The sequence below is a fragment of the Nyctereutes procyonoides genome, unplaced genomic scaffold (assembly GCF_905146905.1).
Source record: "Nyctereutes procyonoides isolate TBG_1078 unplaced genomic scaffold, NYPRO_anot_genome, whole genome shotgun sequence".
NCBI lineage: Eukaryota > Metazoa > Chordata > Mammalia > Carnivora > Canidae > Nyctereutes > Nyctereutes procyonoides.
In genome coordinates, this window is record NW_026575146.1 from 33745504 (window position 1) to 33772323 (window position 26820).

The 26820-nt window shown below is 38.0% G+C and overlaps 1 protein-coding gene across 1 annotated transcript in view; it reads left to right on the forward strand.

The window, feature by feature from the left end:
- The first annotated feature begins 449 nt into the window (after nt 1-449).
- Nucleotides 450-26820, forward strand: part of LAMA2 (laminin subunit alpha 2) — a 586660-nt gene continuing 560289 nt past the window's right edge. The window contains exon 1 of the mRNA XM_055309905.1: nt 450-613. Coding sequence (XP_055165880.1) covers nt 511-613 — 103 coding nt within the window. The 5' untranslated portion in view covers nt 450-510. The remainder of the gene's footprint in view (nt 614-26820) is intronic.

Sequence of the window (26820 nt, forward strand, 5' to 3'; positions counted from 1 at the left end):
GGTCCCCGGGGTGGCCGGCGGAGGTCGGGGGGCCGCCCATCGGGGCTCCGGGGTCACCGGGGTCACCGCGGCTGGGACGGCCCCGCGCCCCGCGCCCCGCGCCCGCACCCGCACCAGCCAGGCCGCCCGGACGCTCTCCTCGTGCACCGACGCCTCGCCCCGCCGGCTCCCCCACTTCGCAGTCGCGGGGCGCGGGGCGGGCTATGGAGGGAGCCCCGTCGGGGCGGGGGCGCAGGGACCCTCGCGGGGAGGGGCGCAGGGACGGGACCCTCAGAGGAGGAGGCGCAGGGGACCCGGGGGGGCGGGACCGGCCGGGGCGGGACGCAGGCGGGACCCGGGACTCCTCCTCCGGCTCCTACCCGGGGCGGGGGCGGGGGCGGGGGCGGGGGCGGGGGCGGGGGCGGGGGCGGGGGCCGGGCCCTCTCCCTCCTCTCCCTCCTCTCCCTCGTCCTCCTCGTCCTCCGGCGCCGGCGGCCGCTCCCGGAGCTCCCAGCGAGCGCCTGTGCCGCGATGCCCGGGGCCGCCCTTGCGCTCCGTCTCCGGCTCCCGCTCCTGCTCCTGCTGCTCGGCGGGGGCGCGGGGGCCGCGGGGGCGCAGCAGCCGCCGCAGAGAGGTACGGTGGCGGGCCGGGCCGGGCCGGGTCCGGGCGGGCCGGGGCGGGTGGGGCGTCCCCGGGGCCGTGGGGGTGGCCCGCGGGTCCCGCCAGCGCCTCCGCGCCCGCCGCGCGTCCCGGGCCGACTTCTCCGCGGCTGGCAACTTTGCGCGAGCGCGGCGGCGTCTCCCAGCGCGTGGACGGCGCCTGACCCCCTGGGCTGTTGGTTTTCTGTCTTGAGGCCTTGGCTTCCGAGTCTCGGTAGGGAGTTTGTGAAGTGCGGGGAATGGACTTTTTCTGTCGGGGCCCCGGGACCTGCAGCCCTCCTTTGCTGCCCACATCCCACCCCGGTAGGGCCCTCGGCTGGAGCGCAGACGACACTGGCCCGGCCGGGTGCGCCCTGGCGACCTGGGCCAGCAGGTGTGCGCGGGGCGGCCTCGGGGATGCTCTTCAGGGCCGCGCAGTGTGGGTGCGCCTGGGGCCGCCGACACCCCTGGGAGCCTTCGCAGACTTATCTTAGGATCGTGAATTTCAAAAGAAGCACGTGGACGCCGTTTTAGGACATAATGTACGATACATCATTTCAGCGCACATGTTTAGGAGTCGAAAAACATGTATTAAAGTAAAAAAAAAAAAATTAAGTTTGGCTTCAGACACCGAGATAGTCATGCGGGGAGCACCAGATCTGCAGGTCGGCAGCTTTTGAAAGTTTTGATGGGACTGAATCTGTCAAAGTTTTGAGATCTGTCCACCCCTCTTTTAGTTAAACGGAAGAGAGCTGTGTCCAGCCGTTCTGGGAGTTTTTCTTCTTATGATCTAACATTTGTAACAGTCCTATTTTATCTTAAAAGGAGAGAGAGAGAGAAAAAAAAAGAAAGCTCTAATCTTCTTGCTACAATAATAACTCCCTGATTAAAATTCCTAGAACAAAAATGACCTTAAGGTCGCCATAGGACTTTTTCCCTTCTATTTTTGCTTTTCCTTCTCTGCGAGGTAAAACGGGGTCAATGGGGCTTCATTAATAGAATTTATGAGAGTGAGTTTGAGAACTTCTCTGGCAGCTGATTTTTAAAAATACTACTTTAAAATATTAGCCTTGCTTGGGTAAATCATATTTTAAAAATATCTATATATTTACTTTATATAATATTTATATATTTAAAATATTTATATATTTTAAGATATTTGTACATTTTAAAATATATATTTTGTATTTATAGTATTTATATATTAAATATTTTAAAAATATTTATATATTTACTTTTTATTTGAGAGAGGAGAGCAAGCAGGAGGGAGGGTCAGAGGCAAAGGGAGAAGCAGACAGCTTCTCCCTTTGGGCACAGGTAGCCCAACACATGAGTCCATCCCAGGACCCCAGGATGGTGACCGGAGCAGAAGGCCGCCACCTAACCAACTGATCCACTCGGCACCTGGTTGTATGATGTTTTAACAATACCTGTTGCTTTCATACTGTTAAGCAGCTGGGAGGAAAGAGAGACCAGGAGCACCCATCCTTCTGAACCCTTGGAGGGGGACAGAAGCTCACAGCATGCAGAAGGGGGAGCCACTGGGTCCCTGAGAAATTTCCTGGGGTGCTGCCAACACTCCTCCTTCTCTCTCTCCTCCCACCCCTCCCTTCCCCAGCCCTCTTCCTCTTTCTCCTCCTTTCCTTCTCTTCCTCCTCCCTCCCTCCCTTCCTCCCTCCTTCCTTTCCTCTTTCTTTCTCTGTCTCTCAGTCTTTCTGTCTCTATTTTATCTGAGATAAAATTAACTCTCATTTTTATGGTCCAGGCACAAGGTGAGGTCAATGCAGATGGGAGTGTTTATATTGCCATTGTGTTCAGAGATCCCTTGAAAGCCATACACAGTGAGGGATTCTGTGCAAAGTAGCTATAACATAGAATCTACTATAGACTGCTCTCGTCCGCTTTCTAGAATCTGTTTATTATTATAGATCATTTGCAGTGTATTTAAACAGGGATAAATGGCTAAAATGAAAAAATATATATATGGTTTTTTTTATAATACCTGAAATTTATACAGTGTTTCCTAATTTAAAAATGCCTTGTATACATTAGCTTGTTTAACCCTCAGCTATTATTATTCTTACTGGAAAAGTTTAAAACTGGAGACTTGGAGTAGTTGTGACTTAAATTCATGCAACTGATGATAACTTATTTTTCAACAACTAAAAACACTTCTAGTATTGTTTGTGCTAAAGTTCCCTTTTTTAATGATACCAACATTTCTTTTCATTTATCACGGGGCCAGGTTTTCTGTTTAATGTTGTTCTATTACAGCCACACTCTCAGTGAAGATCGTTGGCTAGGAATGTGACTGACAAAGTTTTTGGCTTTCATACTATTCTCTTTTCGATTATACTAACATTGACCTTCTGTGCCAAACACTGATTGTTTAGAATGAGTTCCTTTTTTCCCTTATAGTATGGTGACAATTTATTAAGAATATTGACAGGAAGCAATCATTCTTAAATGTCATAATTGAGTTAGAAGTTTAACCAGATTTTTTGTTTTTGATTTTTTTCCTTAAAATCTTGTGTAGATTCTCTAGCTCACTGAGTTGTATGAATAGTATTGATTCAGTAAGAATATTCTAAGGAAATTTTTTTTTAACTATATATGATTGACAAAATAAAATGATGTAGTCAAAGTGGGTTTGTGTTTCGGCAAGGCAGTAGATAAAATCTTTTTCTGATATTCTTGTGAATAATTTGTGGAAATGGAAATCTAATGGTAGGGCAATTGCAACTGATTGGAAGTAGTTTCCAGAGAATCTTGCATAGTTGTTTAAAGTCAATTCGGAAGGAAATCTCCGGTAATGTGATAGAGGTTTCCTTATGTTCATTTGTCTTGGTGATGGCTTGACGGAAAACATAAAATCCAAGCTTATCAGAAATGCAGGTCCAAAATTGTTAAAGGTGGCTAAGCTGTTAACAGGAATTTTGAAGGTCTGTATAGCCTGGACCATGAACAGAACCTATGCAGAGCTGGTTTTATTATTTATATGCAGACATTAAATAATTTCATTTGCCCTCTTCTAGAAATATTTTGTTTCTATTAATATGGGGATGAGTACAAAGACAGGATGGGAGTCTGAATTGCAGCAAGTTCAATATGAAAATATAGTGTTACATGGTGACAGAAAATTTAACTCTTATTTAAAAAAAAAAAAAAACTCCTAGAAACAGAGAAAACTGTTGGGTTAGAACATACTGGGGTGCTTGATTGACAAATGGAGGTCAATTCAGAGGAGGAAGAAGAGAGTAGTTGGGAGTCTAGAAAGATGTCCAGAGGAGGGCTATTTCAATGAAGACTTCATTTGGAGAAAGAAAGACTTGGGAAATCATCAGAACTATCCTTGAATTTGGGGATGGCTGTTTCATGGTTGAGAGCATAAAACATCCTATCTAAACCCTGAACTCACATGCATAGAAGTAAGTGACAAGGGGGAAACTTTGAATTAGATAAAACGAGAGGAAGCCTGCTCCTTGTCCATGCGCCTCCCCGTTCTGAGCTGTTCAGAAATTACCGGGTTGTAGTGGAACACTTAGCTTCTGGAAACGTCCATGCGTGATTAGATGTGCAACCTGTCAGGGATGATTTAGGATGAAATGCCTTTAGAGACATAGTTAAAACTCATCAAGTCTCCAATGCTTTCCTAAGCCCAAGACTCTAGTAGTACAGTCTATTGTTTTTGGAGCGCATACTTGCATTTGAACTTCTGAATTCTTAAAGATGTCAAGGAAATACTACATGTATATAAATGTATTTTTAGATGCCTTCTGGGATTTAAAGTGAAAACACGTTTGAGATGATCCTCACTCTTTTTTGGCAAGAATACTTAAAATTTTCATATGGAGTTTTCACATCACATCAATGGGATGGTTCTAAAACATCCTGTGCTATATAAAATGAGAACGCTTCATACAATACCTGAGATTGTAATCATAAACCTGGCATTATTTTTTTTTTGGTATTATTTTTGCTACTTATGGAACTTAGGTACATATGTTGGTTTGGTCCCTAAAGACTGGACTCATGGTTTAGTAGAAATATTTCATAACATAAACTGTAGGGCTGAGAGTAAGAACGTGTTCAATGTTAATCATTACAAATGTGGTATAATTTTCTTAAAAGACATACACTTTATGTTATACATTTTATCTCAGGTATCAGCGTTTACAGACACCTCCTCAGTTTTATCCCCAAAAGTTTTCTATCCTAGTATTTCAGGCAAAGTAATGAACTGGATCTCCATCAAGTGTTGCCAACGATCATGAAAAGAACAGCTCTTGCTCTGCCAATTGTTTCTCAATTCACTCTGAAATATGGGATAACCGTCCCCTACGCTAATCGAGGCTTACCAAGAAGAACCAAAGAGTTATATAGACTATGACTCCGTAAGAAAAGCAGGAGTCTGCATTTTTCTGGGAGCAATATAGTTAAATTAGAAGAATTTCTAAAGTAGTAGGACTTAGAGTCTTTACCCCATTCAATGATATTGTGATAGCAATGACTCAAAAAAGTTTACTTTGGTTGATTTCACCTCTCCGTATTTTCTCGGTCCCTATTTATTTAAAGCAGACCATTGTCACTATTTTTTTTTTTTTTTGCCCATAATGTAATAAATATTGATTATTCACTGACAAAGACTGTTGTGCTAGACTTTTCAACTGGGACCTCGGAGACCGAATTACTGTAATCCAGACAGATTTAGCATTAAACGATAAACAAAAATGGACTGAAACTTTATTGTTGTTCCGCATCTTTCATAATCTGCTATAGAGTGCAGGGGCCTGAATTCTGGTCCACAAGCAAGAGGAATTCGCAGAGTAGGGCCAGCTAACGTCAACCTAACCTCCGCAGAGCAAGATTAGTGGGGTGGCTCGCTGCCTGGGTGAGAGAGCCCGGATGCATACTTGATACCAGGCAGCATGGCTCGTCAGTAGAATTCTACTGTGCGAGTGGAGCATGACTGGAAGTTTCCAGGCAGGTCAACAGCAAGAGTAAATGGTTTTTCTGGGTCACCTGTGCAAGTTGTAGTGGGTTCTTCTTATTTAGCAGTTGGAGACAGTGGAAAAGATCATGAAGAAAATATTGCCGATGATCAGACAAACTGTTTAGGCTTCCAATCCAGAGTGCGGGGGTTTAGGATTTGTGTAGCGTCACGACGTTGACCTGGGTCGCCAGGAGGAACTTAGGCAGAAGTCCAGTTGTGGTGATGGAGAAAACAAAGCAGATGTTAGCAATTGACAAAACTAGATGGGCACATGCCTGTCCAGACTCATGCTGGGCTCAGTGTATACCAGTCAGACAGGAAGAGGATGGATGCCGGACTGTACCGAGTGCTAAGACTAAGCTCAAAGGCCATAATTTGTGAAGGAAATTGGTGGGCATGGGACTGTGCCTATTGGAATGTGGTTAATGATGAATGTGTTCAATAAGTAAAACAGAAGAAAAAAATCCCTGCTCTTCTGGAATTTGTATTCTAGTCGGAGTGGAGATAGGGGGCAGAAATATGAATATATAGTGAATAAGTAATATATTAATAATATATACCTTTAATAAATTACATATTTATTAGTAGTGAATATATAAATTATATAATAATAAATTATAGATAATAATTATATACTAATAAAATACTAAAAATACCTATATTTTTAGAATGCAGTGAATGATGAGGTTCCTGAACAAACAAATACACAAGGGTAAGAGGAGTTGGGAGGTCTAGAAGTAAGAGAGAGTTTGGTTGTTATTTTAAAGAGAGTGATGAAGGTTGACCTCATTGAGAAGGTCACGTCTGAGTAAACGAAGGTGAAGTAGGAATGATTCATACAGGTATCAGGTGGAAGAGTTAATAATACCCTTAGCACAAAGAGGAGATTTATAAAGGTCTTCAGCTGGAGCACAGCGAGAAGGGTCAGGGAAGTATTGGGGAGCTGGATCGTTGTAAAGAATTGGCTTTTAGTCTGAGTGTGATGGATGGTATTGTAGAGTTTTGAGCAGAGGTAAATGAATGCATGAAATAATAAGTTAATATTTTCCCAAACAGGCTTTAATCCAATGGACTAGACCTATAATCCAAATGCAGCATTAATTGAAATTCCTTCTCTCCCTGCCACCTCCCATTCGTAGAGCTCTACGAATTTAAGTTAAGGGACTCCATTCCAGAGTATTACACCTCAGTGGTCTTATCACTGGAAAACTCAGATGCGTTTTTGTAAAACTTTTTTTTCTTTTTCTTTTAATAGGCCTCTCCATCCTATTACGAATGAAAAGAATTTCAGTTATCAGGTGCCTGGGTGGCTCAGTGGGTTAAGCATCTGATTCTTGGTTTTGACTGAGGTCATGGTCTTGGGGTCCTGAGTTTGAGCACTGTCCTACCTAGTCAAGCCCCTCAGAGTCTGCTTGAGGTTGCTGCTTCCCTCCCCCGCCCTTACACGCACTCTCTTAAATAAATAAATAAATAAATAAATAAATAAATAAATGTGAAAAAATATGTTAGTACCTTAAAACAACGGAAGTGCAGGGAACTGCTACATATCCTTTTATTTGCCCACTGTTCTTAGAAATAAGCCATCGATTTCTTAGAGTAATTTTAACTAATGTGCATGTTAAAAACAAAAATAAGTTGTCCACAGTCCCACATAAAATATGTATACCTTGGACTTCTCTCTCTTTTTTTAATTATTCCTTTTAGTATCAGAGCTAAAGTTTAGATACTGTTGTTAAAAATGACACAATGATGTATTGGTCTGATGACTTCTTTTATAAAACGATCTTTGAAATGTTACCCATTTTTACAATCAGAAACTTATTCTGTGTTCTGTTTCAATTTTTAGAACTTCTTTAAGTATCACTATAAGCCTTGCAGTAACCTTCAGAGTAAAGTAATACAATTTTGGCCTACTACATTCTATCATTTAGAGCAAGGAGAAAATTTTATCGCTTTTCTCTTTCCCTCCTTTCTTCCCTCGTTTCTTTTTTCCTTCCTCTTTTAGTATCCTGCTTGTGAATAAAATGTGGTTTTCAAAGAGATAATTCCAACAAATACAACTTTTAGGAAGCTATGTAAGGCAAAACTTCACTTAAATCTTACCAAACGCCAGATAATTATAATCTAAATATAGGTTTGAGGCATAATCTAAATTTACATGGTGAGTTAAAGCTAGACATTTGATTGTCAAAGATGTGTAATATGGGTAAAAAACAGTAATTTTTTTCTAGTCCTCTTGAATATGGGTTTTAACATGGATGTCTGATGCTATTTGTTTTTTATTAGGACACGTGACCTTTAGGAGACGATCATAGAGCTAGTCTGTTAGGGGTTATTATTCATACCACTGGCTCTCTGTGACAGTCTTAATCTACTTTTTTTTTTTGAAAGATTTTATTTATTCATGAGAGACGCAGAGGGAGAAGCAGGCTCCATGCAGGGAGCCCAGTGTGGGACTCGATCCTGGGACTCCAGGATCACACCCTGGGTGGAAGGCAGGCGCTTAACTAATGGCTAAGCCACCCAGGCATCCCTTAATCTAGTTCAAATAGAGAGTTAATCTATTCAAATAAGGAATGATGGAGATGGGGGAACTATTTAGTGCCTGGCACTTAGGAAAGGCACTTTGTGCAGTGTTAACAAACCCTTCCCATGTAAAGTCCTCTGAGTCGACCACCACGCTGTGCTCTTCTGCAAGGCTCTTTGTATACCTGCATCTCAAGTTCCAGATGCTTTGAGATTGGTTTAATAGTATCTACCGCATTGTGGGCATTAACACATGTATTTACATAGCAGAGCTGTTTAGTAGGTAATATAATTATCCTCATTTTATAGAAGGAAAATAGATGCCTTGCAGCTTGTCAAGGACAAACACAAATTCCAGTGCAAGCTTTAGAATTTAGGAGTTAGCATGGGGTGCCTGGCTCACTTAGTTGGAAAAGCTTACAGCACTTGACCTCAGGTTGTGGGCTCGAGCCCCATGTTGGGTGTAGAGATTACTTAAATAAATTAAAGAGAAAGAAATTAGGCTATGTTCCAGCTCCTGATGTTATGGATCCTACATTGTCATCTCTTTTGGACTTTTGCCTCCTTCCTTATCTTTTGTAAAATACTTTGAAATAATCATATCTCCACTTGAAAATTATGTTAGTAGTCTAATCTGAAAACAGAGTTACTAGGTATCATGAAAGAACAAGAAATAAAATATCTTGTCTTTTCATTTAAACAAAATGCACAAAACTATGCAGAAATACATGCTACTTAAAACTTTGCATAAATGTAAAAATATTTGTCAAATTTTAGTCTTTAAATTTTTAGAATTTGGATCACTGGGCACTGGACTATAAGAAAGTATTAATTGATTTTAGCTTTTCTGAAGTCAGCTTACATAAATAATGTCAGTGGGCTAGAAACACAATGGTATTTACTATATAATGAATTCTTAAAAAAAATGGAGAGCGATGTATATGTATCAGTGAATGAAAGGGCCAAGAACCAAATATGTACACCTGACTCAAAGAAGAGTTAATCTCAAAATTCCTTTTGGAAAAAATGTAGAACATTGGTATTTTTGTAAAAAGACCTAGAGTACAATTTGAAATTGAACTTTTCTGTTAGAAAATTTTGCAAACCTCCTACGTTTTGGGAGGGTGTGTACCAATAAGTGTGTATGTATGTACCATTTATAGTTTAGAACTCACAGGACCTAATTAATGTATTTAGTATATTTAATATACCAAGATACTTAGCTATTTGATCTGTCTTCTTAAATCAGATTTTCAGTTTTATAAAAAAAAAATCTAGAATAAGGGCATCTAAGAATTAAATTTGCATAAAAACCTAGTTGCCTTGATAAGTGACTATGAACCACATAATACATGGTAAATGGAGTCATTGTATTTTTTAGTTCAGTAGCTATACCATTAAAACTCTAAGGTGTGACACCTTTTAAGTTGCTTGCAACATATGAAGTTCTGTCCTAAAGAAGAAATAAGCCTAGTAGAGTTGGGCACATCAGGTGTATTTTTGCTAAAGCCTGTATAGCTACCACACTTTTCTGTCTTACTGCCTGCTATGCCCTTTTCAATTACTGAGTAAGGCTGAAAGTATGAAACAGAACATGAAGAAGAGCAGTTGTCATTTCAGGTAGCTACTTTATCTCATTGGTTTGTTGTGAGGAATATATAAAACAATGAATATAAAACATGGAGCATCTATTAGGGCTTCAAAAAAATGTGAGTCTCCAAAATGCTTCAAGGAAACTGAATTAAGTTTAAAAACTGTCTTGGTATCAAGAAATCCTGGCTTAAAGCAGCACTTTTTCTCCAACACCGTGTATACCAAACTCAGCTGAGGCCGTGTATCAAGGAATTTGCTTATATACTTGAAAACACAAATGTATGAATTCAGTTTTAATTGGAATTTGTGTTGTAGTGCTTTGCTACTCTGAACTTTATAGCTTAGCTTGCAAAAAATACCTATCAAGATACACCTCTTTATACCATCAGTTTCTATATACGTTCCTCTGCTTTGGAGAGGACTCTGAACAGTAGAAAAAGGGTCTTTGGGAGATGACAAGAATAGGAGTCAGAGCTGGTTTACCCTTCTTTTATTAAGATCAAAATCCCAAGTCAATGGAGTTTAAATTTCCTATTAAAGTAGAATTAGATTATATAATACTTGTGAAAATTCTTGGCAGCTAATCAGTAGATATTAGATGTTCTTTTTCTTTATTGCTTGATCATAAAGCTCAGAAACGATATTTGCAGTACGTATGACAGCATTTTCGCTTGAGAAGAGTGAAGCGTTCTAGAAGTTTCTTGGAGGAGAGCCTAGAAGACTATAGATGGCAAGTTACGTCATTGAAGAGAGTTGGAGGTCAACCAAGGTCACACAGCAAGTCAGTAACAGAGATAGGAAGAAGCACAAGGTCCTATAATTAGCGAATAGTTACGTCGGTAGCTCAGTGTGAGAGGTGATTTAGACATGTAGCAGGATGGACATTTTAGCAATACTTTGTGGCTATTTATATTTCAAATACGATATAAAACATTTTTTTCCTAGGAATCTCATTTTTGGAAATGCATTTACTAGGGATTGATAAACAATTTTTTTCAAGAAGGGTTTTAATAGGTGATAGCTAAGAAAAATGTGTGGCACGTAGTAAGTGCTCTATAAAGATTAGTTACTATCTTCAGCCCACAAAACGCATGTCCTCTCTCATATCTGCCTGAGTAGAGAGGACAATTCAGCATGTTTGACACACAGTGGAAGTTAATCTCAGGATGGTCTTCAGCAAGAAGTCTAATTGGATTGTAGAAAAGCTTTCAGTATAGACCCTTCTTATTTGAACTTTTTCTGTCCACTAAGGTAAAAAAAAAAATTGTTTTGGAACACGTTATTATTTACCAACCTAGACTGGGAACATTTTTAGTGTGTCTTCCTGCGTATTAAATCTAATGGTGAAATTCTAAAAAACCAAAATCGAAACCAAAAACTACCTCAGGAAATCACATAACCTTAACTGATCTCTAGAGAAACCTTTTTTTTTTTAGACTTGGAAATATCAGATTTTGAAAAAGTTTCAACAAAAACATCTCCCATAGGCCCTTTTACTCTTCAAAAAGTTTCAATCATGCTTAGTATGTAATACAACCATTCAGTTTCTCATTCTGGCACATTAGAAATCACTTGATTTATGATTAGAACTGTAAGATCCAAGTTTTGCCTTCAGCTCTTCTGAGAGATGTCACCTTAAATGACAAGTAAGTCTTTTAATGATTCTGAAGTTCAATTCTCCATCCAAAAAAAAAAAAAAAAAAAAAAAAGAAAGAAAATATAATGTTTGGATCTATCTCATGCACGTGTCATAAGGGTTAATTAAAATGTGTAATACAAATAATATTAATACTATTAATTATTATAATAAATGATAGGTTTGGCCAAAGACATTGAGGTTTCATGAAGTTCTGCTTCACTCTCTTTCTTTGATTTTTTTTTCTCCCAATGGCTCTTTATGTATTTAGCCCTTATGTATTGAGAATCATCTCCCTTCCTTACTTTTTTTTTTTTTTTTTTTGCTATATACCTCCCAGTAACAGAAAAACTTAATTTGTATGGAAGGGAAATATTTTTTTAGAAATTTATTTTTTATTGGTGTTCAATTTGCCAACATATAGAATAACACCCAGTGCTAATCCTGTCAAGTGCCCACCTCAGTGCCCGTCACCTAGTCACCCCCACCCCCCGCCCACCTACCCTTCCACCACCCCTAGTTCGTTTCCCAGAGTTAGGAAGGAGGGAAATATTTTTAAATGCATATTCTATCTTCTTTGATTTTGCACAAAGCCATAGATACACTTAATATCTAGACAATGATACATTTAAAAAGTCTTCAAAATATTTTTTCATTCTTGTACAAAATATTTTTTGACAGTTTTTAAGAACTGATTTTATTCATAGGGTTCCTGACATGGTGCTACCTAAGATATGCTGAGAAAGCAATGCTATCCTATCACTTATTATCCACCAGGGTTTAAAATCTTTAGATTATTTTTGGACAAAACCTTGTCCTCTGAGGCCATTTTCTCTATCATAGGAGGTCCATTTTTTTTAAATTAACCTATAACTGTATTTAGGCTACTCTGAGTATAATTCCATAGATTAATTAAAATTGGGTTCACGTATATAATGAATCTATCCTGTTTATGATTTTCAATTATCTTCAATGTTGAAAGACCAATCATATTCAGACCAACTTCAAGAGCTATTGCTATTGCAGATAATGAGAAGGGCACTTAAATAGTTTTCTTTTTTAATATTTTAAGCTATTTAATAATTAGAAATTAATAAGTTGTATACTGATAGGACTGTTTGTCTTTTATTCTTATTTACTCCTTTATCTCTAGTCTCTAGTCTGAGGTATGGTAGGCATATAACTGAACAATTGTAAAGTGAATGAAGTCACTCTTTGGATAGACCCAAAGGATGCCTTTTTAAAAATTTTACATGTACTATTTTTCTTAATGCTTTTATGGTGTTAATTTTTTTAAAGATTTTATTTATTTATTCATGAGAGACAGAGAGAGAGAGAGAGAGAGAGAAAGAGAGAGAGAGAGGCAGAGACACAGGCAGAAGGAGAAGCAGGCTCCTTGAGGCAGCCTGATGTGGGACTCGATCCCAGGATCCTGGGGTCATGCCCTGAGTCAAAGGCAGACGCTCAACCATTAAGCCACCCAGGCATCCCTGGTCATATATTTTTATAAGTTATAAATTTCCCTAAATTTGGAAACACAGTGGCACAAAGAGTATTGTTATCAATGCCATTTAAGTGATAAATGTAATTATTTTAGAGTATTTTAGAATATTTAATCTTGCTTTTGAGATTTATTTTTTTTCCTAAGGATATTCCAGTAAGAGCTGAGTAATTTTTAAGCTTTGAATGAGGAATGACTATTTCTTGGCTTAGTCGGAACTTTTCTGATGTGAGGACTTTTTGGACAAAACTTCTAATGCATAAGATTAAGATGCCCATTAAGATGTGAGTTCTACTTCTACAAATGGTCTTAGAAAAACTGGTCAGCGACATGCAAAAGAATGAAACTGGATGCCTTTCTTAATACCATACACAGAAATAAACTCCAAATGGGTTAAAGACCTAAATGTGAGACCTGAAAGCATGAAAATCCTAGAAGAGAATATAGGCAGTAACTTCTTTGACATCAGCTGTAGCAAAATTTTTCTCTATATGACTCCTGAGGCAAGAAAAATAGCAAAAAATAAACCACTGGGCTGCATCAAAATAAAAAGTTTCTGCACGGTGAAGGAAGTAATCAAGAAAATTCAAAGGCAACCTACTGAATGGGAGAAGATATTTGCAAATGACTTATCTAGTTAAGGGTTAGTATCCAAAATATATAAAGAACTTATACAACTCAGTGCCCGAAAAACAACTCAATGTAAAAATGGGCAGAAGACAGGAACAGATATTTTTTCCAAAGAAGACGTCCAGATGGTGAGGAGACACATGAAAAGATACTCATCATCGCTTAGCCTCAGGGAAATGCAAATCAAAACTACAGAGAGGTATCACCTCACACCTGTCAGAATGGCTAAAATCAGAAACACAGAAACAAGCAGTGTTGGGGAGGATGTGGAGAAAGGGGAGCCCTCTCAACACGGCTGGTGGGAATGCAAACTGGTGCAGCCACTGTGGAAAACAGTATGGGGGCTCCTCTCAGAGTCTAAAATAGAATTACTCTATGATTCAGTAATCACACTATTGAGTATTTACTCAGGAAATAAAAACACTAATTTTAAAGGTGTGTTCATAGCAGCATTATGTATGGCCAAGTTATGGAAGCAGCACATACACGTGTATGAGTCAGAGAAAGGTAAATTCTTTATGATTTCACTCATATGTGGAATTTAAAAAGCGAAACAAATAAAACAAGTGAGGCACCTGGGTGGCTCAGTGGTTGAGCCTCTGCCCTTGGCTCAGGGCATGATCCTGGAGTCCCGGGATCGAGTCCCGTGTTGGACTCCCTGCATGGAGCCTACTTCTCCCTTTGCCTGTGTCTCTGCCTCTCTCATGAATAAATGGATAAAAGCTTTAAAAAGAGAGAGAGATAGAGAGAGAGAAACCAAGAAACACCCTTAGCTCTAGAGAACAAACTGACGGTCACCAGAAAGGAGGTGGGTGGGTGGGCTGTGGGGTGAAGTAGGTGATGGGGATTAAGGACTTGTGATGAGCACCGGGTGATACATGGAATTGTTAAATCCCCATGTAGCACACCTGGAACTAATATAGAGCTGTATGTTAACAATACTGGAATTAGAATAAAAACTTAATAAAAAAAATAATGTCCTAAAAATAAGATGTGAGTTCTAGGGAGGGAATATAGATAACTCACAGAGGGAGACTTGATTGGCATCTGTTTCCATTTTCCTTTGTTTTCTCTTAGATAACACAGAAGTCTTTTATATTTTAGGGAGAAAAAAAGAAGTTTTAAAAAACTATTCCCCAGGCCCCCGCAATATGTCAAATAAGGTATTCCTGTGCCCCTACCCTAGATGTGGTTTCTTTCTTGGAGTTATTAACAATCAAAATGGTGACATACTTAGAATCAATAAAAGAGATTTGTAGTCCAAGAAACTTGGTAACCTGTATTCTTATTTTAAGAATGCCACTCCAAGGCAAGGTAGGGCTGATTTTGTGTGTTAGTCCTTTATCCTTATTGCGTAGGACGCAGCCTGGCGTGCAGAGGGGTCACAATAAGAATCAAGTGGTGGAATAATATAAAAGGAGCTAACTTCTAGGACGGAACACATTCCCACATATGTGGGTAAAAAAAATGGAGATAGTTAAGATATGATGCCATTAGAAGTAGGAAGTTAAAATTTCTACTCAAGTTCAGAAAAGGGAACCAAAGATAGAACTTACTGAGACATGGAGGAAAGTTGTAGGATCATAGAATGCTAAAACAAAATGTTCTGAATAAATGTTTAGATATAAGTGATGCTTCTAGAAGTTTACCTGCTACCATTTTGAATATATCATAAAAACTAATATTCAGGGGTCCCCAGCTGTTTCTTTGGTAACACTTCTGTGCTTTCCAAGCTCATTACTTGGAAAGGATTCTCTCTTTACTTTTTCTAGATTAGTCCATCTTTTGGACTAATCCAATTTTTGGAGACTAATTTTGGAGACCAATTTTTGGACTAATTTTGGAGAAAATATAATTCTCCCCCACTGTGCCTTCTCCTAAGCTGTTTGAGCCATCAAGAAACCTTCCTTTTTCCTCAGCACATCCTACTTTTGAATGCCCTACCTTTTATCTTTCTCCTCTTAAAATGGAGCTGGCAGTTCGTTTCCTCCAGGTCCTCACTGATGGATTCACTTAACTTCTGATCACTCCTGTTGCTGTCTCCTCCCATTATTTGTACGGTGCCAAAAGTTGTCATCATATCATTTACTTGAGTTCTTATTTCTCTTGCTTGATTTATGTGTTTCTGTGCTGAGGGTACGGGACAGGCGGAATTTGTGTTGAAATCCTGTGTTTTCTTCTTCTTAATACAATCGCATCATCTTGGGATTAAAAACTGTGTGACCTCACTAGGCCATGGTGACATTTTCAGTTGGGAACTTAAGAGCCGAGGAACGTGGCCCGCTCTTTAACTTTTGTTCTCTTGGTGTGTATTCCTCATGGATGAAGAAGCAGTAAAGTGATTGAAAAGATGATATGAATCAATTAATGAAGAAACTCTACAGTCAACTATAGAATTAATAGCATGTCAGCAGATTTATTTCGAGTTAAATATGCCACCTAACCTGGTAATTAATATTAAACACTTTTTGTGTTCAGAGATCAGCTAATATAACTTTTAGATAGAGCAGATCCTGCAAAAGAAGTGTCTAAATTTAAATAACTGGATAACACAGTTATGATGATTTCCATGGAGAGAGAAAATCAAATCCTATCTGATGGTCTTAATTACAGCCTCCTTTGCTCCGTGCCTTGTCATATGCTTTACATTTCTGTAGCATCTGGCGTCTACGGTGTTTTCTTGTTCACCATCATTTCTGCGCCTCTACACAAAGCCTTTGAGTATCGTGCTGTATAAATGAAGATACTCCCAGGGTTGGAGGAAAGGAGAATCAATACTTAACACGGGTGACTTGGCCTGATAAGTGTAAGAAGAGAGAGGCATAGACTCCCACGTCTTCTAAACCCCAGACATGCCTTTCGGTTCCATATAAATTCTTGTTCTAATAGGGAACATAGCAACTTTTTAAAAGGAGAAAGCTCATATAAAAATTACAGCATTGCGATAACATTTACGGTTGGTAGGGTTTATGATTTTTGAAAATTGACTCTATGAATAATCTATGCCATGTCATTTTTTAAAAAAAATATTTAGTTCAGAAATGATGTTTTCTCATGTTCTCCAGAGGAAAACGTGAATTTATTTCATGTGTTTAGGATAACACTTACTTCTTCCTCTACTTAATTGGCGTGTTTAATTCAAGTTTACATTCCATTCATAAATATGACCAGACACAAATTAGAATATGTGTATTGTATTGTTTTATATTAACACGCACATATTTTCTGTCTTTCATGGTGGCTTTGTGTATGTTTCCCTAGAATAAGGGGATTATAAATTGAATTTATTGTAATTTTCTTAGTAAAATATGGATGCTAAAATGTAATGTTATTTTGAACATTGCTCTGAGGGCTATGGGAGGCTTACAGTGAAATCATCATTGCACCAAGATTTCTCTCTAATAAGACATTCACCATTACTGGAATTGTATTTTGTGCATTATATTCCATTGACGTAATTTTAAACTTCCATTCTACTTCACTAAAAATGGAATTTCATTATATCTGACTCCACAATAAGTGGGTTACAGTATCGTTGACATTTAGTAGAATTACAGATCTTAGTGTCTTTTTATACTCTGCATTAAAATGCATTATGTGCGCTTTCAATCCTGTTTCAAAGAGACTACTATTGATTTACATAGCTGTTGTGTGGAAGAGTCCTCTAAAACCCCATCGCTTGATTTCATGGTGGCTTTTTTTGTTGTTGTTTCCTGAAATCATTTGAAAATATTTTTTTCGTGTGTTTGCAACTACTGGATAAAAATGAGAGGAAATTTAGGGATTATAAATGTGCTTGTGCCAGTTGTCTCTGTTCTCTCTCTCTCTCTCTCTCTCTCTCTCTCTGTCTCTCTCGCAGGAAGCCTTTATGAAGCCTTTGTGGATGTTCAGCTGTAACTTTCTCTCTCTCGCAACTTTCTTCTATCCCATACTTTATTACGAAAGCTCTTGTAGACAATTAAGTGTTTTCCATAGTGCTTAGAATATCTTTCTCTTTTAAAGAGTGAAGTTAAAATATTTCTTTTGTCTCAAGCTCAAGGTGGGGAAAAAGCCCAATGGGAATAAGCTCTTTTATCTGGAAACTTGTTTTGGGGATTTGATGGCAGAACTGCTGCTGGGGAAGGAGGGGTCTGCTTGAAGGAGGCGACAAGGACAAGGGACTGCAGGTCTCAGAGGGTGAGGCTGGGGTCTCCTCCTCTCCTCCTGGGGCTCCAAGCAGGCAGCCAGCTGCAGGTGATCCCTTGTGTGGCTCAGAGGGACCCTCGGTGTACCAGCCCAAAGGGGAACAATTTTGCCCTACAATAGTCAAAACCTTCAGTTCTAGAAGCATTTCGAGGGTCTGAGGCCCAGGAATGAGCCATGCCTGGGTCATGTCTACACTGTCCACTCTGGCAGGAGGAACATTTTAAATTCATTCAGGTCCAGATGACCCACGAGGTCTGTGCTTGACCCTTCCATCCTTCCCCCTACCTCCCCTTTCCTGCTCGGGGAGAAAGGGGTCACAGCTTAGTAACTACTTCCAGATACAGCTTTGTATTTCAGCATTATGCCACCCACAGTTTTCACTTTTCAGCTTGGTTTGGGGGCATCCTGTTTGTAACTTACAGTAACAGATTTGGAATAGAAATGCCCTTGACAGCAGTCTTAATGAGCATTTTTAATTCCGCAATAAAGTAATTCAGAGAATTGTTTTCCTTTATATCTATCTCCCAAGATAAGAGTATCTGGAGGCCAAATTTCCTGCTGAGTTGTTCAGCATTATTGCCGGGTCAGAAACTAGGCATTTTAACATGAAACATGTTGTTCTGCATCTGGAAGCCAGAATATAATAAGCATTGTTAATTTAGTTAAAGAAAAAGACAGCTGTTTAAGATTAGCCTTCTTGTATATGTGTGGGAGTTAACAGAATAATGTCTCTTTCTCAAGATGTGTTTTTCTTTTGCTTATATGCAAATTTTAATTGATGAAGGAATTAAGGAGCCAAATGAAATAATAAACCGTACTATAATTTTAGTTGGAAATTAGTTGACCGGTGCTCATCTGAATGGCAATATAAAGTTCCAGTAACCAGATAACTCTGAAAATCTTTTCTTTTTTTAAGGTTTAATTTGTTCACGAGAGACACAGAGAGAGAGGCAGAGACACAGGCAGAGGGAGAAGCAGGCTTCATGCAGGGTCCCCGATGTGGGACTCGATCCCAGGACCCTGGGGTCACGACCTGAGCCGAAGGCAGACGCTCAACCGCTGAGCCACCTGGGGGTCCCACTTTGAAAATCTTCTATGCCATATGCCTTATACTCTGGGTCGTAGTTTCCTATAGTATAAAGTACTAAGCCAGAGAAAGCAACTCTGTTGCCAAGATTCACCTTCATGGTAACTATTATTTAAAGCCCTGGCCTAATTTCAGTTAAAGCACTGTCGAGTTCTGAAATGTGTGTTTTGATAATTACCTGGTTTACAGACATTTCTGTAGATGTACTTAGTGAGATTACATTGGAAAATATCGTTTGCATTTCCGTTTAAACCTCTTATTTCCATTTAGCTTTCATCAGCTTTAACCATTTTTCTCTTCTATCAAGGTAATACTAATTTTGTGTCAGGCATTTTATTTGCTTTGTTTTCACAATTTCCGAGATCCCTGAGCACTGGTATTATTGCACATATCAGTCTATAGCTGAGGAAATAAGGCCTGTGTGGATTGTAGGGTATTTACATGATAATGTAAAGTCACCATGTCTTTTTTTTAAACACATTTTTCAAGGTATGAGTTACGTGCAATAAAACCCCCATGTAAGTATAGGGATCGAACTTTGACGAATGTATATGCCCACATATCTACCAGTCCGATCGAGAAATAGAACATCTCCACTTTCTCAGAAAGGCCCCCCTTTCCCTTGGCAATCTCCTCTTAACCCTACAACCCGTTATCGGATTAGTTTCATCTGTTCCAGAAATTCCTCCATGTGAATCATCAGCTATGTACTTTGTTGTGTCTGCTTTTTCTCTCTCAGCCTAATGTCTACAAAAATCATCCATGTTTTTGTTCATATGTATTGTTCTTTTTAATTGCCAAGAGTTTCCAATGTATGAATGTATCTCAATTTTTAACTGGGATGTTGATAGCATTCAGACAGTTTCCAGTTCTTAGATATTGTGAGTGAATTTGCTATGTGCAAGTTATGTCCATGTCTTTCTATGAACATACGTTTTCAATTCTCATATTTATCTAGGAGTGGAACTCCCGAGTCGCATGGTAAATATACATTTAATTTTATAAAGAATGGGAAAATTGTTTTCCAAAGAGGTCATATCATTTTACTTTCTCAAAACAAAGTCATGATTTTGATCTAGTGATAACAAACCAGACATAAATGTTGGGCAAGCTAACTCTGGAATGAGGAATGATACTATAATTGATCATTTTTTCTTTCTACTCCATAAAAAAAGATTTTATTCTTTAAGGGGCTTTGTGGCAGATTTAAGATTTCTCTAAAAATTTTACGTAGCTATAGGAGACAACAAATATACTTTGTCTGACTTTTAAAGCAGGGTTTTAGTTACTTGTTAGGTAATTGTTTTACAGTGTTATGATCATGGGTAAGGCAATAGTAATAATAATGTGAAAAGAAAAATCCCAATTTATTTATTAGACAAGACTGTGTTGAATGTGTACTATGAGTAAGAAAAGGATTTCTATACTCTACAGAGTTGAGCAAGACATAATATTTTTACTATAAGAATTGTGTAAGTAGAAAAAATAGATTTTTATGTACAAGGGGTTAATAAAGGCAGTATATAGGTGAAAAGGCTTTAATAAATTATTTAAGATGCTTTTTAGATTCTCAAGGAAGTGGAAAGGTTTCCATTTTGTAAAAGTAGAGACAATTTCACAGAAGTGGTGAATTTGGCTGAGCCTAACAGAAGGGAAGACTATTTTTTAATCATGTTTTTATTTTATTTCATTTTATTTTATTTTTTATTAAAGCATAATTGACATACAACATGAGTTTCAGGTGTACAAATTAGTGATTTAACAATTCTCTAAATTGTGCAGTGCTCACCCTGGTAAGTGTAGTTACCATCTGTCATCATGCATAGTTATTACACTATTACTGACTATATTCTCTATGCTCTATTTTACTCTCTATTACTTATGTATTTTATGCCTCGAAGTTTGTGCCTCTTAACCCCCTTTACCTATGTTGGCCATCCTGCCATCCCGTTCCTCTGGCAACCATCAACTTATTCTCTATATTTATGGGGCTTTCTGGCTTTTTGTTTGCTTATTTGCTCACTTATTTATTTTTAGGTTTCACTGATAGCTGAAATCATGGTATTTGCTTTGTCTGACTTATTTCACCATCCATACTGTTGAGAATGGCAAGATTGTCTTCTATTGTATGCCTGAGTGATAGTTCATTGTATGTATGTTTGTGTGTGTGTGTCTATACACACACTACCTTGTCGTTATCGTTCATCTATCGGTGGACACTTAGGTTGCTTTTTCTGGGAAAATAGCCATCAGTGGAGTTATTGAATTGTGTGTTTAAAATTTTTTTTTTAAGAATTACAATACTTATCCATAGAAGCTGGACCTATTTGCATTCTACCAACAATATACTAGGGTTCCCTTTTCTCCACATCCACACCAACACTTGTTATTTTTTTGTCTTTTTGATACTAGCTTTTTGGACTGATATAAGGCAATCTCAGTGTGGTTTTGATTTGCATTTCCCTGATGATTAGTTATGTTGTGCATCTTTTCACGTGTCAGTGGGTGTCATTGGTATGTCTTCTTTGGATAAAATGTCTATTCATATTCTTTACCCATTTTTAATGGATTTGTTGGGGTTTTTTTGGTGTTGAGTCATATAAGTTCTTTATGTATTTTAGATATTAACCCCTTATGGGATATATAATTTGTGAATATCTTCTTCCATTTAGTAGGTTGTCTTTTTGTTATCGTTGATGCCTTCATTTGCTGTGCAAAAAACTTTTTATGTGGTCCCAATAGTTTATTTTTGCTTTTGTTTCTTTTGCCTGAAAAGACATAGCCAAAACAATGTTACTAAGGCCAACGTTAAGAGATTACTTTTCTTTTAGGGTTTTTGTGGTTTCAGGTCTTATATTTAATCTGTAATCCATTTGAGTTTATTTTTGTGTATGAGAAAGTGGTCCAGTTCCATTCTATTGCATGTAGATGTCCAGTTTTTCCAATACCATTTATTGAAGAGACTGTCTTTTCCCCATTGTAGATCACTGTCTCCTTTGTCTCCTTACATTAATTGGCCATGTAAGCATGACTTTATTTCTGGGCTCTCTATTCTGTTCTGTTGATCAGAGTGTCTGTTTTGATCCAGTTCCATACCACTTTGATAACTTAGTTTTGTAGTATACTTAAAATCTGGGATTGTATTACTACCTCCAGCTTTGTTCTTCTTTCTCAAGATTACTTTGGCCATTTGGGGTCTTTTGTGGTTTATATAAATTTTTGGATTATTTTTTCTATTTCTGTGAAAAGTGCTGTTGTTATTTTAATAGAGATTGCATTGAGTCTGTAGATTGCTTTGGGTATTATGGATGTTCTAAAAATATTAAATCTTTCTTTAAAAGGTTTTATTTATTTATTTGAGAGAGAGTGAGCGAGTGAGAGAGAGAGAGGGAGAGTGCACAAGTAGGGAGTGGGGCAGTGGGGCAAGAGAACTCCTTACTCATCAGGGAACTAGATGTGGGACTCCATCCCAAGACACCAGGATCATGACCTGAGCCAAAGGCAGATGGGTAACTACCTGAGCCACCCAGGTGCCCCACAGTATTAAATCCTCTAATCCATGAGCATGGTATATATTTTCATTTGTGTCATTTTCAATTTATTTCATCATTTTTTTTGAAGTTTTCAGTGCACAGGTCTTTCACCTTCATTAAATTTATCTGTAGGTTTTTAATTCTTTTTTGATGAAATTATAAATGGGATTCTTTTTAAAATTTTACTGTTACTTCATTTTAATGTATAGAAGTACAACAGATTTATTTATATTTGTATCCTGTAACTTTACTGAATTGATTTATTAGTTCTAATAATTTTTTGGTAAAGTTGTTAGGGTTTTCTATATATAGTATTATGTCATCTGCAAAAAGTGTCAGTTTTACTTTTTTAAAAAAATCACTTTGGATGCCTTCTATTTCTTTTTCCTGTCTGATTACTATAGCGGGGACCTTGAGTACTTGTGTTGAATAAGTGGCCAGAGTAGATCACTTATTTCTGATCTTGTTTCCGATCATAGAGGAAAGTCTTTGTTTTTCACCATCAAGTAAGATGTTAGCTGTGGGTTTGTCATACGTGGTCCTTATTATGTTGAGGTATATTTCCTCTAAACTCACTTTGTTGAGTCAGAGAATTTTGATGGGCAGTTATGGGAAAAGAGCAGTTCAGGAGAGGAAAGTGTGGGCTGTGGGTTTGGCTGATTAAAGAAGCAGGTAAGTCAAAACAGAGTTGGTGAACTGGGAGAAGAAAAGGATTAAGTTTGTGCTTACTATTAGTAAGGCAAGAGGTTAGTTTATGAGGAGAGAAGGGAAGGTCAAAATTAAATTTTGAAAATTTATTCTTCTGAGAGATTATGAAAACTAAGGTGGGGTCTCCTAGTGAGTTATTGAAAGGAAATGCAGAGAGTAGACATTGGCTTTGATTAAGTTTGGAGGCTGTGAGAAAGGTCATTACTATGTTAGCATTTCTCAATAGCTGGAGACCTATCTTTTTTCTTTTTTTCTTTTTAAAAATTTATTTATTTCATGCATGTGAATGGGGGGATGGGCAGAGGAAGCTAGAGAGAGAGGGAGAGGGAATCTGAAGCAGACTACCCATGGCCATCATGGGGCTAGATTTACCCATCATGGGGCTAGATTTCACAACTCTGAGATCATGACCTGAGCTGCAATTAGATGCGTAACCAATGGAGCCACCCATGTGCCCCAATAGCTGGGGACTTTATTAACTTTCAAATTTCATATTTTCAGTAGCTTTTCTAGTTTGATTACTTCAGCCAAGGAACAAGCTACCCTATCATTGATTTAACCAATTATTAAAATGATTTATTTCAGAGTGCACTTGATGTGATGAGCACTGGGTATTATAATATATGTTGGTAAATTAAATTTAAATAAAAAATTTAAAAAATAAAAAATAAATAAAATGATCTATTTCACTGGTATACTTTTTATCCAAATAGGGCACATTTCTGTGAAAAAATAAAAAAGGTTACTTTTAATCCCTGGGATTCCTAAGATTTTTATGTTGGTTGTATATCCATATAAACTTGAGCTATCTCTTTACTTGTTATTTAAATGACACTAATAATTTGGCTTTACTTATTATTAATGATATATTCTAATACAAAATTCTTTTTAAAATTGTGTATTTGTGGGGGCAGCCCGGGTGGCTCAGCAGTTTAGCTCCACTTTCAGCCCAGGGCCTGACCCTGGAGACCCGGGATTGAGTCCCACGTCGGGCTCCCTGCATGGAGCCTGTTTCTCCCTCTGCCTGTGTCTCTGCCTCTCTGTCTGTCATAAATAAATGCATAAAATCTTTAAAAAAATTGTGTACTTGTAGCTTATAGCAATATAGTGACTAAAGCTACTACTCCCTTTGGAATCTGATTTGTGAGCATTGTCTACACTATATTTTATAACTGTAGTGTTAAAGCAATCAGAGCTAAGCTCTTAGAGCAGACTAGAGGTACTTATTAGCAATAAAATATAGTCAGAATATTCTAGGCATAAACATATTTTTATGTAATGGAATTACCTCAGCACATTGTTAATCTATATTAAATGAGTTTATAACTGAGGTTCGCGTGTAAGAAAAGAGAAAATTGATCGGTTATGCAGACTATGTTTTTAATATCACGGAGTCTTACAGATCTTCTGAGAGTAAGTGTGGATGCCGGTAAATGCAGCTGTCCTCTTCTGCCGTGAGTGCCAATATGTGGCAAACCTAGCCCCAAGTTTAGAGAAATAAAAGCAGGATTGTGGGGAAATGAAGAGAAAAAAATTAGAAGAGGAAAGCTAACTTCCTCATGCTTTTTTTTCCTCAAGGTTGTTAGCCAAAATAATTTCTGATTTTAATAGTCTTGGTTGTGGAAAAATAGGAAGGGAGTTTATTTGTATTTAAAAACTTAGCCCTGTATGGCTCTGGGTGTGACTGTGTTGTTTAACTGCCATGACTACTAAGAGCCGCAGCGTTTGGAGATGCTAAGGTAATTTGACATTTCAAATCACTGGTTTGTGCTCATTGGCTTCCTAGTGTAAATAGGGAGATAAGTGGTGCATAAATAGTATTCAGGTGCATTTGTTTTTGTGCTTTAGAAAATATAACATGTTTGTTAAATAAATGAAAGCTGAAATTAGCGAATAAAATGTGAAGGGAGCAAAATAGAAATCCTACTTATGATAGGAGCTGACCTATATAATTCAACTGTATAATCCTCCGTAATGTATGTACATAATACTTGCTTCAGTTCAGCATAGCTTCTAGCTCCAGTCCCCGCCGTCTCAAGGATGCCGAGTTTTGAAATAGCTCACCTCAAAGAAGAATCTGCTTTATTTCTAATTTTTTTTTTGTTTAATTGCAAAGATGTACTACCCAGGTAGACAAAAAAACATTCCTGAACACTTCCATTTAGGTGAATTTTTTTAAATTTAAATTCAATTAGCCAACATAAAGTACATCATTAGTTTTAGGTAGAGTTTTCAGTAATTCATCAGTTGTGTATAACACCCAGTACTCATTTAGATGAATCTTTAGATAATTCTTTCAGTTGAACATTAAGGTGATGATAGCAAGTTCTCTTAAACAGAATTGAACATGGGTTAGTCATTTTTGAGTTCATTACTATTGAATCTAAATATGTTTTCATTTATAGTGTCTAAAAGGTGTTCATAAATTAAGTAGGATATTCATATTGTGTAGGATTTTACTAATTTCTAAATCCACTAGGAAACTCATAACATGTAGTGCTTTTCAAATTGAAAACATTTTTTTTTTACTACAAACAACAAAAATATTTCCCCCAAATGTTTCTGTACCTTGTGTAAATTACCGATTTTAAAATGACCGTCTGAACTGTCATTGTTCTTAGTTAGCCCCGTTTATGAATAGGCTAGACCCTGTGATAGGGACACGGCTGAGATGGGAGAGGAGTTGGTCTAATTTGAAATGCTCTGCTTCACATGGAACTTTGCCTGAATGCCATTGCAATGTATTCAGGATTTGGCCAACTGCTGAAAATCAACATCTATTTGCCTTTGTCAAAACATTTTGTAAACATTCCACTCAGACTCACATGAACAAGACAGAAAAGATAATGGAAAAAAAAAAACTCCTTTCTTAAAAAAAACATACAAAAACACACATACATATATATTTCTCCTTTCTTAATTGCTTTTTTTTTTTTTTTTTTAGATTTGTCTGTGGTTGACTTTTTAGAGTTTATAAGCGTGCAGGGTAAGAGCTAAGGAAGAAATTCTAACCCAGCGAATTTCTGATTCTCTTAGTATTTTGCGGAACAGCATGAGCGATCTCCTCCAATTGTGTAGGATAAGTACAGCCCACTGAACACTGCTTAACAGCAGTTTACCACAAGCCAGTTATAATGTCAGAAACATCGGAACCTTTTCTTTTCTTCTATATTTGAATAATGATAAATGCCTTCATGCTGTGTGAGAACTATTGAAGTGTGTTTCTCTGCAGGTAAACTTGGCAGTGTCTTATATGACTCTACTCGATGGGAGTATTACTTAAACAGTGTGAAATACATTGTCTGACAAGAATTGTATTACAATTTGGAATGATGTTTATGCAAGTGGATAGTCTTCCAGTTATTTGGAGTTTAAAAAAAATGGACCTCTGAGGCCACAATATAATAAAACCCAAGTCTTTATTTGGATATTTGTAGTGAAAACTGTAATTGCTCCTTGTGGGAGAATAATGTAAGCTCAGTTCTTAGACCATAGTCTATCAAATACGTATGATGAGAGATAACTTCCTTGCCCTTTATTTCTGAAATGAAAGGCATAAAATAATTAGTAAGTCACTGTTGTTTTCAAATGTCTAAATATAATTTTCATCGAAATTGTGTATGTACCTAATGCCTGATTATCTGCCTTTGGTTTCTGTTATTTATTATCGAATTGCCATGCCATTCCTTCTTTGCTGCTGGTTTGTCGCTCTCCGACTCCCCTGGCGAAGATCGTCCTACTTCTCATGGCAGATTTCGGGGGGCGGTGGGGGGATCTTGCGGGCCTAGCTGGGCAGCATAATAGCCGGGA